This window comes from Puntigrus tetrazona, chromosome 25 (genome assembly GCF_018831695.1).
Source record: "Puntigrus tetrazona isolate hp1 chromosome 25, ASM1883169v1, whole genome shotgun sequence".
Taxonomy (NCBI): domain Eukaryota; kingdom Metazoa; phylum Chordata; class Actinopteri; order Cypriniformes; family Cyprinidae; genus Puntigrus; species Puntigrus tetrazona.
The window spans coordinates 7,290,377-7,306,404 of NC_056723.1; the positions used below are offsets into that span (position 1 = coordinate 7,290,377).

The following is a 16,028-nucleotide window of genomic DNA, read 5'->3' on the forward strand; positions in this document are numbered from 1 at the left end:
TCTAAAAATTATAACCCATAAAAAGATCTGAAAGACAGGGAAAATGACATGAATGTAATGTGGGTGTGTAAACAGGAAGCCCCTCCATGCTAGCTGCTAAATCCAAACACAGACTGCCCAAACTCCCACAAGCCACCGGTTTAGGCCACTCCAGCCTCGAGCGATGCTAAGAGATCCAGATTAAGCAACTCTGTGTGGCAACAAAACGTCTTATCAACACCTAAGATACCACCTAATCCTCCTCATTTCTCAGGATCATTCAGGCAAACAAACCAGCCCATAAGCTCATTCACGGGCAGTCTCATGAATCAAGAGAGGCGTGTGTTCAAACATCCACCGCAGTCCTGACGTCCTACCACTCGGCTGAATAGATACTTGTTTTGATATGAACAAAGTCTCCATAGCTCACGTCTGTCATAAATGACTCGACATAACTGGCGTGGAAGGACGTCTGTGGTTCCTGTTTTAATGAGCTGTGAGAAAGTTGGTCCCATTGGGGCTATTTGTCACTAAAACCTCACACACACACTGTGCTAATGTGTTTGTCTGCTTGAACGTCTCTGCTTAAATGATCTGCTTCATTCATCATTTGCCATATGCTGTCAGATGCTATAGATGGCGAATGCAAACAAATACCAAAAAAGCCCCCAGTAATGAAATGGAAAGAAAATAGACATGAATGAGTCACTTTTTCCTTTTTGGAGGCACCATGAAATCCATTTAAATGCATTCAGTCTAGTTCCAGCTAAAAGTTGACTTTTTTTTTACTTTAATCAGATATACGCTTTTAAAAAGCCTGTTTCATCCAAGGAGATGCATAAAATAATAAAATGAAGTATTGAAAATAAATTATATTATAAATTGAATCATAATTCAAATATTTTTATCTTAAAATGAAATTACATATTTGTATTAAAAAAATAAGAATGCTTTAATATCAAACAGCAATTTTATTGTTCATTAAATATATTTTTTCATGGTATTAAAAATATCAATAAAATATTTTATTATTATTATTATTAAATATTCTTCTTCCAAAATGAAACTATTTCTAAATTTTAAAATATTAATAAATAAAAGTTTTTATAAACAGAATGACGATATGTGAAATTATTTATTTAAAAGTAAAACCTATAGTATAAAGGTCAAAAGGCTTTCACCAAGCGAGTCATTTATTATTACATTGTACATTAACTCACAGGGTTATAGACAAGGCTTAAGCCTAGTCCCAGACTAAAGCCAGAGATGTTTAACTAAAAGAAACTTGCGATACCTGTTCTTAAAATATATCAGCTTTATTGTTTTGTTTCAATTTGCACACCAGTTTTTTAAGTCTTGTTCATAAAAGTGAAATGTCCTAATTAAACTCATTAAGCCATAAAGTTATACAACATTAAAACCTTATGAATTTAAGCTGTTATGTTGACTAAATAAGCCCAACCAACTCCTATATACTTTACACATATAGTCACATTAGGTTACACAACAGAACAGTCCACCATATTATTTTCTTGTTGACCAGCATGTCAACCTCTCTGATCTTCACAACAACAAAATAAAGTTCTGAACAGCCACACAATACTTCATACATCAAAGAGAGAGAAGCAGAGGGTGTGGGTGGCAGAGAGGGTAGAGGTGGGTCAGAAAGTGGTACTTTTATACACGTTCAAAGAATTCATCTCCGTTTCTTTCTTTCCAACATAATCCAAAGACATTCCTCTTGCTTTGCCCAAGTGCAAACCAGCCCAAAATAGAAGGGGAGTGAGCAATATATTGGTTCTGAATGAGGCACGGAACACAAAGGAATGCTTTAAAATGCCAGAAAGAAAATAAATATTTTGGGTCAATTAAAAGCACAAAACAGAGAGAATTACTACATGCACACAGATGAAATTTCTTGCTTTTCATACAATTTCATCACACGTCTTTTATACTTTTCTGGACCTTGACAGTGTTCATTACTTGCCAGTCAATGGGACAGTCGCAAGCGTTCTGGTTTTTAATCCAACATATCTTAAATTGTGTTCAGTGGACGGGTTTGGAATGAAATGTGGGTAAGTGGTTAATGACAAAATGTTCATTTTTGGATGTAATGTCTGGCAGTGAATGGGTGTTGAGATTGTGAAGCCCAAAAAGTACATCAATCCATAATAAAAAGTGTTCCACACAGGGGGTTAAAAAAGGTCTTCTGAAGTGAAGCGATGTGTTTGTGTAAGAAGGAATGACATTGTAGTGGATGGCGGTGAGAATATGCTAGTCTTGTGAGAACCAAGTTTTGTTTACAGCAAAAGAAAGCCTTCCTACTCTTGGATATATTGAAATCTATTCTCAAATTTCTTTAAAAATCTTAATTTTTCCCATTCAATTCAAATTCAGTGATTTGAATTGGTTTCTCATCTGCACTTCTGTGTTCATCACCTATGTCCTCAGCTGGAACGCTCTTAAGAGCATTCATTCAAAAGTTTCAATATGGATATTTTTCTTGCACCAAGCATGGATTCGTTAACCCCTCGAAGCCATGTGGAGTACTTTTATGATGGATGAACGCTCTTTACTGGACTTAAAAATCTAAACACCCATTTATATATAACTATGACATACTACTACATATAACTTTGACTGTATTCATCTGAAAAAATTTTATCACATACACCCAGGATGGTTTGAGGGTGAGCCTTGGAATATAAAGTTATGTGGACTACTTTTATGATTCTTTAGGATACTTTTAAGGTGGTTTTGTGGTCATAATTGGAACTGATATCTTCAGCCAGCATTCATTGCCACTGCATTAAAAAGTGTGATATTTCTCATTATGAATTGCAGAGATTAAAAATTTAATGGTTTAAAAAAACTTAAAAGTAAATAAAGAATGATACATTTTGGGTCAATCGGTTTAAATAAAATCCTTCAGTTGTGAAGACTCTCGTTGCAGTCTACATAAAACAACTAAAGAGGCAAATCATGCATTCAGATCTCTATATAAACAAACACCTGTCTGAGGTGTTTTGAATAAAAACGGTATAAACGCTCTCCGTCTCACCTGCTCTTCACAATCTCTCACCACCAATATCAACAACGCTCACTAATACTTTAAGCTAATATTATGAATCGGCAAATTTATTGCCAGTGACAGAAGACACAAGTCTGACAAAACCAAACACACACCGTCCCGAAAAAACAACCTGTCATCTACTCAGGCCGTGGTCAAACACGTGCATGCAGAAACAGTGGCCCCGGTCCCCAACCCTCCCCCGACGGGGAGATTAGATTAGTGTCAAGCCCCAAAGAAGTAAAAGCATATAGGGGGGTTGATCCACAGGGCAGGAAATTGGGTTTTTTTCTAAAGACCTGTTATTAGAAGAGCAGCGTGGAGTTGTGAGCTTCAACTCGACTGCACACTCTGCCCCGTCCTGTTTGCTTTGGGTGGCCTATCAATTAGTTCTGCAAGGATACCCATCTCTACAGCAACCACAGCCCTGTTGCCGGGCATTGTGGGAGATCAGGAAAGGTACTTTAACCAGGAAAAGCACGAAATGAAATGCATTGACAAGCGTTTTGCTTTGAGAAAAAAGTGTGTGTTTGTGGTGGTGGTGTGAAACTACCGTTTAAAAATATTTGAATATTAATTTGAATATTAATTTGAATTTATTTAATCTAAAATAGAGCAAAAATTATTATTATTATTATTATTATTATTATTATTATTTAGTTTATTCCTGTGATGGCAAAGCTGTATTTTCAGGAGCCATTACTCCAGTCTTCGGTGTCTGACTAATATACTTACTTCGATCCTTCGGAAATCTGACTAATATACTGATTTGCTCAAGAAATATTTATTTTGTCAATGTCAAAAACAGCTGATTAATTTTTTTGTGGAAAAAACTGTGAATTTTTGCTGAATAAAAATGTCAACTGAATAGCATTTATTTGAAACAGAAATGTTGGTAACACTACAAATTTAATAATGTAAATGACTTTTAAAATCAATTTACAAAAGCGTCCTTGCTGAATAAAATGATTAATTTCTTTGTACAAACTCTTACTGACCTCAAAAGTAAAAGTTAGCATTCAAATTCAAAAAGATAATACAGACAAATCTGTGATAGTGTGCGAAATTTTGAGTTTGTCAATAGCAAAGAGCAAGAAGGATTCTTGACACAGGTGTACCAAAACTAAGAACAATCACAGTCCTTGCCTTATGTAGCTGCACAAATTACACCTAAATTGTGGCTCAAATGGTAAAAGACGATTTGTTTATCAGTATACTGTATAAATTTAAGAAAGATGACAATCACTATCTTAGACATATACACAAAGTGTATCCTTTGTTTTTTCAACAAAACATATTTACCTTGTTTAATCAATTTGTTTAAAAATTATATATGTTCCATTTTTATTTTCTAACCACAATTCCCGGCATTATTTTTGAAAAGTATTTTGCATATAATAAAAATGCATTCAACGTTTATTTTATTCTAAAACTTTTCAAAGTCGAGGGAAGCGGTGTCACCACACACCTTACTCTTTCTCACTCAGGCACTCACACAAAAACAGTCCCACGTGGCAAAGCAACTTTCCACCTCATAAATCCTCAAACAAAGAAAATTCCTCCTCTGTACCTCAGAGTGTCGGAGCCGGGCTGCAGAATTCCCTGGCAAAAGCCTGATCCCGGGACAGCCAGCGAGAAGCCGCTAAAGTTTGGCTGGGTGGCAGGCAGCTTCATGAGTAAAGCTCCACTGCACTCCTTCCCTCGCTCTGCCTTTCACTGCTCTGAGAGAGAGAACGATTGTCCTCAAACACACACACACACACACACACACACTCACAAACCCAGCAGCCAACCACAAGCTGAGGGGAGCGGCTTTACCAACTGAAGGAATGGTAATCTGATCACAAAGCAGTCTTTAAGCCCGGCAGAACTTCAAAAGGAGATGGGTGTTGACTCTATAAACTGGTCTCAGAGCAGAGCTGGATTAGAGAGAATGTCAAGATGTTAATTAAACTGAATTATTTATCAATAATGAGCTAAGGCTTAAAAGCAAATTGGGTTCCCTAAGCGATCAAAAAAAAACTGCTAATATCAAGTGTTTAAGGTTCACAGATCAGGAACATCTGACCAAGTGAATTCTCACGAATCAACTTTGTGTCATGTTAAGACAGATAACACAAATGTTAACAAAAATTGATCTATAAAATTAATGTGAATAAAAGTGGTCAACTAATGTATTCTAATTAATGGCTAATGTTAGAAACAGCTTTCATTTTAATATTTTCATTTACATTTTTGTTTACGTTTCAGTAATTTTGCGTGTAATGTGCTTTTGTCATTTTAATTGTTTTTTAAGTATTTTTATACAGCTTTAATTTTGATTTTAGAATTTTTTAGCGCTGTCAAATGACTAATTGTAAGTGTGTGAGCTGTGTGTATCTATTAATACACACACATTGAGTATATAGCAGTAGTACACACTGATACATTATATTAACAAAACTTTAATTTTGGATGGGATTAATCATGATATATCATTAGACAGCACTAAAATCAGTTTTAGTAATTTTCATACTTCAGATCAAACTCATTTCAATTAGTGGCCAAGGCGATATTTTCTTTTTTAATAGTCAATTTCAAATATCAAAGATGATGCTTGATAGTTTTAGCCAATACCAACACGAGCAACACGTTACAGAAACAAGCAAATGTGTTTTTGAAAGTTTGTCTATCCTCTCAGCAGGACAGGTTTGACAGCTAGCGTCTTCACATGAGTAAGATCTGGACATCTGCGTTGCGTCGTAAATGCCAGGTGACCTTACAGGTTTGAGGCAAGGCAGGTTCCTACATGAAACGTGTTTGTGTGTGAGTATTAAGTGTCTGTGTGTGTAGCTGTGTGAAGAAGTAATCTTCTTAAGCACACCAACTTCTGTGATAAGTTACGGCTTAAGTGTGTTTTTACAGCTTGGAAGCATAGTCCACCGTGATACAAGTGTGGGAATCCATTTTGGGTTTACGGTTCTGTCTGTCTGGGGTTTAGCGGCTGAGTAGCTTGTGGCTAAATGTATATAAAGTCAATAAGTGACTAACCTACACACTAAACCAAACCTGGCCAATTAGTTCATTCCACAAAGCTTCACATTCTCATGCCCTGTTGTTTACAAAAGTTTTTTAAGGGTCACATCCCATAATTAAAGGTCAAGCTGCCTAAATCCTTTGTGGAATATCCTGCTAACTGCGATGCAATTTTGTTGCGTTTACCGAAACAGCAAACTGTTTTGGGCCTCAAACGATACATTATATATGTAGCGTCTGAGCTTTTTTGGTATACCAACATCCATAAAAACAGAGCTAGCCGCTAATCTTGTTAGCGTTAAAGCCATTGCAAGTGCAAATAGTCATCTAAAATTCTTGGGGAATGTATATATACAGCGTGACCAGAGGTTTCTGTCTTCATAGAGCAGTTCTGAGCATGTGACTTTGTATAATAACACAGAGGCAGACAGAAAGAGAGAGAGAGATTCCAGTCCTCGTGCCCAAACCTTTGCCGCCAGACGTTTGTAATGACAGAGCTGCTAGTGAGCGTGAGGAATTCAGAGTAGTTCCTTTCTCTCTCCCGCTCGCATTCTCTCTCTCCTTCATCTTCTTCAACAAACACATATAACAAAAATGACAACTTTTCAGGTCTCACACTTCGGTTGGGTTAGCGTTGGTTTTCCAGGGAACCGCAGAGCGTGATTTGCATCGTTTTGAATATGGAAAAATATGGTTAAATGTGTAAGGCGACTATAAGCACAACACAGCAGGCTTGCAGTTCCAAAAAAAGTGCTGTGTATGATAAAACCAATCACAATAATGTATATTACCTCACAATTATTGTTTGGTAAACATACAAATATGCAGCTATATGATCAAATATGATCAATGAGTAAAATAAAAAAGAAAAGTATCTTAGGCTCACAAAGGCAACATTTATTTTTTCTAAGATGTAGTAAAACAGTAATTTTAAAATGGAATTTAATCTGGTGATGCAAAGTTGAATTTTCCGCATCATTACTCCAGTCTTCAGTGTCACATGATTCTTCAAAAATAATGATTTGCTGCACAAGAAACATTTTCGTCCATCCATGTTCTTCTATTATCTATGTTGAAAGGAGTTTTTGTACAGAATTTTATAGAAAGTTTAAAAGCATTAAACAAAATTTTTGTGAAATAAAATTCTTTAGTAACATTATAAATGGTTTGGTGTCTCTTTTGTGTGCTAGTGTATTTACAATGAGATTAAACCTAAGTAATATGTTATTTGGATAAAGTGTAATTACATGACTAATAGTGGGCAGAGTTAGTGAAAATCATTTTCGCAAACAAGGTTAGAGGGGAAAAGGTGTGTAGGAAAAGTAGTACAGATCTCACTTGAAGATAGATATAGTTAGAAAAGAGCTTCATTGTAGCTAAAACGGCTCTGTAGGAGCCACCAGGATACTGAAAGCACATGACAATTTCTCCATTGTTGTTTTCTTTCCTTCCTGTGTTTCCATCCCTCTGTTTTTGCTTCTATGTGTTCTTTTGTCGCAAATACACATGCCACACTGAAACAGCAGAAATTCACCCTTTATCTCGCTTTTTTATGTCTCTGACTTCCATTCACAGAGAACTCACAGTGACAGCACATACTGACAAACAAAAGCGGTATATTTTCAATTGAATAATAAAATGTCATATAAAACATGTAAATGAACCAATCCAAACAAATGAATTCCCTAAAATAAATCTTTTTTACAGTAGACTGTATTATGGTCCATCGCTAATTTATTTATTTAAAATACTGTATATAAATAAACAGTGTTCCATAGAATATTCTTACATTAAACCACTACTTGTTCAAAAATACATGCACTTATTCAACAACTTTAAAAACAACGTTCTACTGAAAAATGTAGATAAATGAATGTCATTGCTACTTTTAGTCAGTTACTCCCCATCACTGCATAAAGAATCCTTTCTCTCTGTCACACACACAAGGTAGCATGGGGGATGGTGGACTTGTGTGTTGATGGATATCCTCCTCCCTCTGTCTTTCAGTCTGTTTCTTTTCTTTTCTCTGTCCCTCCATCTCCTACTTCCTGTTCCCTGGCCACGTTTGCATGTGAAAGGACCACTGGGTGTGATGGCTGTGCCGAGTGATTAAGATCATTGTCTCAAGCATCCAATTAGCACTGTTAAAGGTGCGATTCCTCCCTCCAAAAACAATCACATTGTGTGAACACTTTCAGAATCCACCAAGCTGCAAAACTTCACTCGTTCAAAGAATGTCACGCAAACCAGCCAAGAAAAATTGGATTTATACTTGGGGTTTAGAGAGATCTCAACAATGTCACAAAATAATTCTAGGAAGAATGATAGGAGAATAAACAACTTGAGCTGAGACCCAGATATAACATAGCTTGGAGGAGTTCTCAGCGTTCTTAGAAATAGTTCACACAAAATAAAAAAACTGCTGAATATGTATTCACCCTCAAGCTGTCCATCGAGGCTGTAGTTGAGTTAGTTTCTTAACTGTTTAAAAGTGTCAAATTTGGAGAAATTTAGCATTATATCAGTTGTTCGCCAATAAATGCTCTGCGGTGAATGGGTGCCGTCAGAATGAGATCAAAAAGCTGATAAGTGATGAAAAACTGACATGCTTGTGCTGCAGTTCTATGGATGTTTTACCCTCCAGGTCTTTGAACCGGTCATGACTGAAAACTATGGATCTTTTAAAGAAAAAGCTGGGTGTTTGTAATAACTAAATCCATCATTAGGATATATTTAACTTCAAACCATTGCTTTAGCCTAGTATACGAATCCTCTGTTCCGAATGCTACCTATTGTGTTTGAATGCTTACTTAGTGTTATTTTCAACATCAGCTCTGATGGCATCTATTGATAAGTGAGTGATGTTTTTTTAAGAAAGAGCAGGTTTTCATAGCAGTTCCCATCCAATGGTACCATCTAGAAAGAAAGCATTGGGCATTGGCTGCCTGTCGGGTTGAATGTATAAACTGCAGTAAAGGAAGTAGCTGTTTCCTCAGATGTCAGATAAGAGTTCTCTCTTTCTCATGTCCCATTCACTTAACAGTTTGAAGAGCAGTTCGCTCTGCTGTGATTGCAAAGCCCCCCTAGAGCTCGCGTTCACCCGTCCTAAACCACAGAGGAAGCAGTTCTCTCTTCATATCGCTTTCTCCATCGATACCAGACGTGTCAAGAGCAAATGGACGGATGTTCTTTTGCATCCTTTATTCGCACTGAAACACATCAACCCGTTATTTCCTATTTCCAAAACATTTGTATTGTATTTTCCCAAACGATTATGTTTCCAAATGTCTTGCCTCAACACGACAATAAAAAAATAATTGCACAGTTGGCGGCTTAAGCAGCTTAAATGTGAAGAATGCATCACATGCTGTCATTGAGTCTGTCCTGAGGGCTTAAGGTGAAAGAACCAGACTTGCACTCGTTGCAGTTTTGGAGATGGATGGGGTTAATGACTTAAGCGTAACAGATGACAATAGGCAGAGGTTGTGTCTCCCATTGTGCTGGAATTCTGCTGGCAGACTTAAATGACTGACTGGGTTTCATTCGCTCACGTTACCAACTTACTAATAATAGACCAGCACGTTTCAATTGCGAATGTAAAACTTAATGGCTTTTCCAATCTCAGTTGAGTAAGTTGTCGTGTGACGAATCTGCATTTTGGCGGATAATACGCTATTATGTACTGCTTGCCTGTTACATCCCATGAATGGATATTTAGCAGGTTTTATGCAGCATACAATTGCAAAGGGAATCTGAACATAACCAAAATAAAGGCAGATGAAGATGCTGTCTCATAAAGGTGATCTACGGGACGCTCTGTTAGCAGCTCAGTGTTTAAGACTTTGTTTACATGTATGTTAAGAAAGGAGTATTTACATCCAAATGTAATTTAATGCACAAAGAACTAAATATATATAAACTGCTTAATCGCCCATTTTCAGTAAGATTTAACGTCACTAAATGTGTTTGCGTGCCTGCTTCAGGGCGTTTAACTTAACTTGGATAATATCGAACAGATATCAGTTTTAAAGCAGTGGGTGATTCGCTCATTGATTTACTTAAAATCTACCTTGCGTTTCTGTGTTTGCGATTTAAACATGTTTATGGTGCATTCTATTTAATGTGTTCATTGCAAGCACGGCCAAAAGAGAAAAATCTGCCTTTACAATAATTCGCCTGCAATGAATCCGTTTGCCATGGCAACTTCACACGCTTGCTGCAGTTTTAATGGGACAGATTGTGACTTTGTACGTGTACTAGCTAAAATGTATTTAAAAGTTTTACTGACCAAATCGACTAGCTTGGTTTGGGCCCCCCCCCAAGCTCAAAAGTCAAGCTATGCATATGGTTACACTCAGATATAATTAAAAATATGAAATAATCAAAAATCTGTTGCTGCTTGTTTTATTGCAATTGTTTTTTTGATCTTATCCCAAAGTTAAAAAATACCTAAATAATGTAAAAAAAAAAAAACTGACAATGCAAATCAAACAAAAAAAATCTGATATAACAAGCAGCTAGATAAAAGCACTTAATCAGAAAGACCAGTCAAAACAAACTGTAGATTTAGTTAGTGAACACACAACTACAAATGCAGAAAGCAATTCAGCTGTCATCTTCAATAGCACACTTACTTAGACCAGTCTGTCATGTCCAAAGTGTTCAGTCGCCCTCTCGTCATCCATTTGTATCTGCACTGTACAGTTACAGCGGATCACACAGACAAATATCGGCTCCCTGAGAACCAGACACACCAGCACTATCAAAGATCCTAATCAGCCACAGCCATAACACTACTGCCACTGTGCTCCTCCTGCCGAGTCTGTGTGTGTGGCAAGGGGCCGGGGGTGCGAGAGAAGCGTGAAAGTGGAGAGAGATTTTTTTTCAGCCCTCCCATGCACTTAATGACTGTACCTGCTGGGCTATCATGAACAATAATGCTTGTTGGCAAAAAGGCAAGTGGTCAGCTCATCTCCATTTTCTGTCTTTCTCCTGGTGGAGAGCGCATTTGTGCAGGCTGAGGGTTTTATTCTACTGACCCCTGGTGACATAGGGAGAATTTCTGAATTTATCAACAGCCAAACAGCACTGACACAACATAAAATTGCTTTCTGAAGAAATATTAGCACAAGACGCAATTATTTGATACCTAAAAACTACGAAAGGAAAAGAAAAGCAGCACATACAATTCTAAGTGAAAAAAATTCTAGGTTGCAATGCAAGTCATAAATCAAACCTTGCTTAAAGGGGACATATCATTTTCATTGCTCTTGTGTAACACAAAGCTCCCTAAGTACATCTAAGCTACAGAAATTGTCTAGGCTGAATGTTTGCAATTTTTGCAATGACTTTAATTTGCAATATACTGAACAGGTGCAATACAATTGAGAATTTTGATCAAATTCTGCAAAATTACTTTCAGTTTTTTGCCGTTACTCAAAAAGTGTCTGTGTGCCTTTTTTTTCACATTTTAAAATGTTTTGTAAAAATATTGACAGGTAAACACCAGTTCATTATACTGGTCTACAGAAATTATTTCATTAAATACACTTAATATAACACTAAATAATATAAAATAACATCAAACTATATTTAATAATTAAAATGCACACAAAGCCCCAAAATAATAAAATTGCAGCAAAAAGCAAGCAAAAGCTGTTTTTAATTAAAAAATAAGTACATACTTTTAAAAATACAAAATACTGAAATATAGGCCTATACTGAAATAAAACAATCTTTCATCCCTAGTTTAACAATAAAACCATGACTGCACTTTTTTACAAATGCATATATAGTATTCAACAACTCAGCCCACCCTGACAAATTAAAGTAGTGTACGCTGGAAGACAAAAGTTAGACAATCATAACATAGAGGCTATTTACATACAGAAGTCTTTGAGGTAATGTAAACCGATCTAACCGAATGCCTCACACCAAAGGCATTCATATGCATTGAAATGAAGGACTGAAACTCACTGACCCACAGATGTGAGAGTGCAATATGGCACATTTCCTCTGTGTGTGGGTGTGGATTTGACCAGGTCTCTGTTTTCAGTCCAGACTTGGTCCCTAAGCCCCTTTCTTCAGGACGAGACGCCCCGATCACGTTTCAGAGCCGTGTTTGAACTGCCTCAGCCAAATTACACAGTCTTACACAATGTAGCAGTCATCACAGACCTGAAAAACGGACATCCCTCCACCGGCAGGAAACTACACGGGGATTCAGAGACCACATACTTGAGACGACTGTCATTTTTGAGGGTGTGTCTGCATTTCTATGCAAAAGTGTGTAAAAAGGAGGGAGGTCCTATTTCCTTTACTCAAAGAAAATTTGTCATGAACATTATGTAGCAGATCAATAAATATAGGAAAAAAGCTAAACAAATACAGTTAAATTTATATTATTATACTACACTAAAATAAAACACTACACAATAAAATAAATGTCATAAAAGTAGTGCTGTCAAATAATTAATCATGATTAATCACATCCGAAATAAATGTATATTTATTATGTATATCTAAATACAAACACATGAATGTACATATTTAAGAAAAATGTGTTATATTTATGTTTATATATTAAATGTATTCATATATAGGATACATTATATGAATGAATATGCACATACATATTCAAAATACATATTGTATGTGTGTGTATTTGTAAAAACCGCACACGCATATAATGTAAATAAAAACTTTAATTTTGGATGTGAATAATCGTCTGACAGCACTACTTAAAATAAATATTCCTATTTAAAAGTGAATGTACTAATGTACAGTATGGAAATGTTCATAATTTTGACATTTGCTAAAGATTACATTTTGAGTGTATAAGATTATTTTAAATGCGCATTAGATCATGGAAAAGGTCATCTAAATGTAACCATTCTTTACCAATAGATTAAACTAAACAAAAGATTTTAAAAATCTAAAAATGTAAAAATATATATGAAATTAAAATGATTAAATGCCTTTATTTTAGTCAAATTAATCAAATAAAAATAATAAAATTTTATAAATAAATATATATATATATATATATATATAAAAACACTACTAACCAGTATGGTGCCAATACATGGTGCATCCCTAGTTATGCTAAACACACCAAAATAACAGTGAAACAAAATGTGTTATCTACAAGGCAAATATAGTCCAAGCAAAACAAGACAAGCTTGATGATTCATCTGAGACATCAGCTGAAATGAATTACTAAAGAGTTTGGCTTGTTATCTGATCACAGGAGTCTTGACCGAATTTACAGTACAGCGCAAATGAATCAAAATAATCTTCTACGGCATCCACACACTCCCAACTCCAAAACCAACATGGCTCCCTTCTCGATGGAATTTAAGCGGCTCTCAGAAGGATGCATCACTAAAGTTCGCACCGCCCCATCTTTCTTCACCGACCCAAACTTTGTTTTGGCAGATTTGATGACAAAGCAAGTCAAAATAACGTGAGCGAAAAACACCTAACTCTTTTTTTTTTTTTACGCCAGCTGCTGTTGGAGAAAGAATCCATTAAATTATATATGACATCAAGCATTTCCAGTAAGAAAGAAGACAGAAAAGGAATTCCCATTGGATTCCTGCCATTCCTGCCCCCCAGCTACATTTCACGAGCTCTTAGATCATCCCTCCTTCACCTGTATCAATCTGGGCACTAAGACGGTATCTTGACAGGTACTGGGCACAGAATCCTGTAAAAACACCTGGCTGGGCTCAAGAAAATCACCTTATTTGGAGAACAGTGGATCTTACAGGGCTTGTCTGGAGGTCATCTGTCTGACTTTATTTTATGCCAACATTTTGATCGACTGTCATTTTATCTGTGAGATATTTTGCACTGGCTTCATCAAGGACAGGGCAAGATCAGTCACGAAGAGTCTTTAAAATTACTTTAAATTACGGGCTAAGTCTGGTCCACTTTGCAGGATGGGACCATCAGAGCCCAGCAACATCTGAAGGGATAATTCAGCTAAAAATGACCCTCCACGCTCATGTCATTCGAAATCATTTTTCATGCCACCTTGGTTATGGAAGCATCTTTCCCAATCATTTTTCCCATAGAGTTTTCTTTTTTTTTAAGCCCTGGAACGTGGAAAGCCATTAGCCAAATCAACTCGCTACGAGGTGAACCACAACATTATGAACTGATTTGAATCGAAATATAAAAAAAACTGGGAAACATATACATACATAATGTGCAAAACAGAGCACTTAAAGGGCTAGTTCACCGGAAAAAGAAATCTGCTTAACCCTCTCCCTCAAGTCATCCTTAGTGCATATGACTTTCATCTTTTGGGTGAATACAGCTGCAGATATATTTAAAAATATCATGGCTTTTCCAAGCATGATATGTGAAAGGCTTAAAACTGCGATACAAACCAGGCTATATCGATATAGCTAGATACCTAGTTAGATGTAATTACATCATTCAAAGTGATTCAAAGTGAAACTTTTGTCACAGTTTTCTGATTGGTTGAGATTTTCTGAAGAATCATGGGAAATGTAGTTTTTCCGCCAGGAATGCTACCGTTAAACAGGATTATTTACAAAATATGTTGAAATGATGTGGGTTGATGGCTTCAACAAAAGTATATACTATCGATTAACATCCTCGTAGCATACAGTAAATACGCTTTTTAATGGTTTATAAGTTATCGCTAAAATTCAGTTCAACAACATTGGACACCACTGAATTTCATTGTATTTTCTTTTGTGTTTTACAGAATAAAGAAGTGATTCAGACTGGCAAAAACGTGTAATAATGACATCCGTTTATGATGATCACTAACAAAATCTCTTGCAAAAATGAAAAAGTCAGTCTTTTTACTTGTTTTTGAGGTTTCCATCAATCATTCCAGTAGCACATTCTTGCAACATCATCTTGTATCCCCACCCACTGCCTTTTCACTTTCATTTCTTAGCCCATTTCTTACAAATCCTCTTTAATGTATCTGTTTTCAACCTCTCCATTTTTCATCTCCTTTTTCAAGCTGACATTTCAGACATATTTCTATTCTTAACCAATGAGTCACAGCTCATCAGACATTTTTAATCATGAATATGTCGACCGCTGTCAGCTCAGAGTGTGTTTAGTAAAAACACACGCGGCTTTACGTGTTCACGCAGAGTGTTGTGGCGTTAGAAAAGACACAGCGCAAACGATGAGGGATGTGGGACGTTAAACAGCCGCAGGGCCCAAAAGCACACCGAACGTGAGAACACATGCATAAAGAACTGAATGTATGTCTAAACTGATCCATTAGCTCTTGCCTTTGGCACTGATGAAGACAATGACCACTCTCTTCCTTTGTGAGGAAACAAAAGCAACTCTGTTGCCCATATGAAATGCTAAGGTTTGACTACCAAGCAGTCTGTGGCGATTAATCATCAGAAAAAGAAAAAGAGTCTACAAGGTAAGTTAGTGCAGGTAAGGCAAAGGTTAAAGGTTAAGTCCTACCTATCAGTATCATCTTGACTTTTGGGATTAAAGTGCTGAATGGTTCCTCTCACGTTGTTCATTCCATCTGAGACCCGGTTAACCCTTCTGGAGTACAGGTTGAGACCTCCGTCCGTCATGTATCTGCAAATACGCACACACACATATTATAAATGCTGAATATGACACGAGATACAAATTGCAGGTCTAATGCAGGGTCTTATCCGTAAATGAAGCATAAACAAGCTGTCTTGTGAAATGCTACAGTTAAATATGTAGCGAGACGCATTAACAAAAGCAAATATGTTACATGATGTTGATCTATGATCTGTACTCGTATATACTCCTATGCTCCTTTGACGGCATGTTGTGTCTGCACGTTCACATTCATAACAAATGATTTCAGTGAACTACAACCGGAGCAAAGACTAACGCTTGTCAATGTCTCAAGAAATCAGACCACAGGACAAACCTGTTTTTCTGCTTAAGTAGAGGAGTGTGATAATTTTAG

The 16,028-nt window shown here is 36.5% G+C and overlaps 1 protein-coding gene across 4 annotated transcripts in view; it reads right to left on the minus strand.

Annotated features, from left to right (window-relative positions):
• Positions 1-16,028, minus strand: part of nav2b (neuron navigator 2b) — a 58,012-nt gene that overhangs the window by 21,906 nt on the left and 20,078 nt on the right. For all 4 annotated transcript variants that reach the window (XM_043228376.1, XM_043228374.1, XM_043228375.1 and 1 more), the window contains one exon: positions 15,539-15,661. In XM_043228376.1, the coding sequence (XP_043084311.1) occupies positions 15,539-15,661 (123 nt within the window). The remainder of the gene's footprint in view (positions 1-15,538; positions 15,662-16,028) is intronic.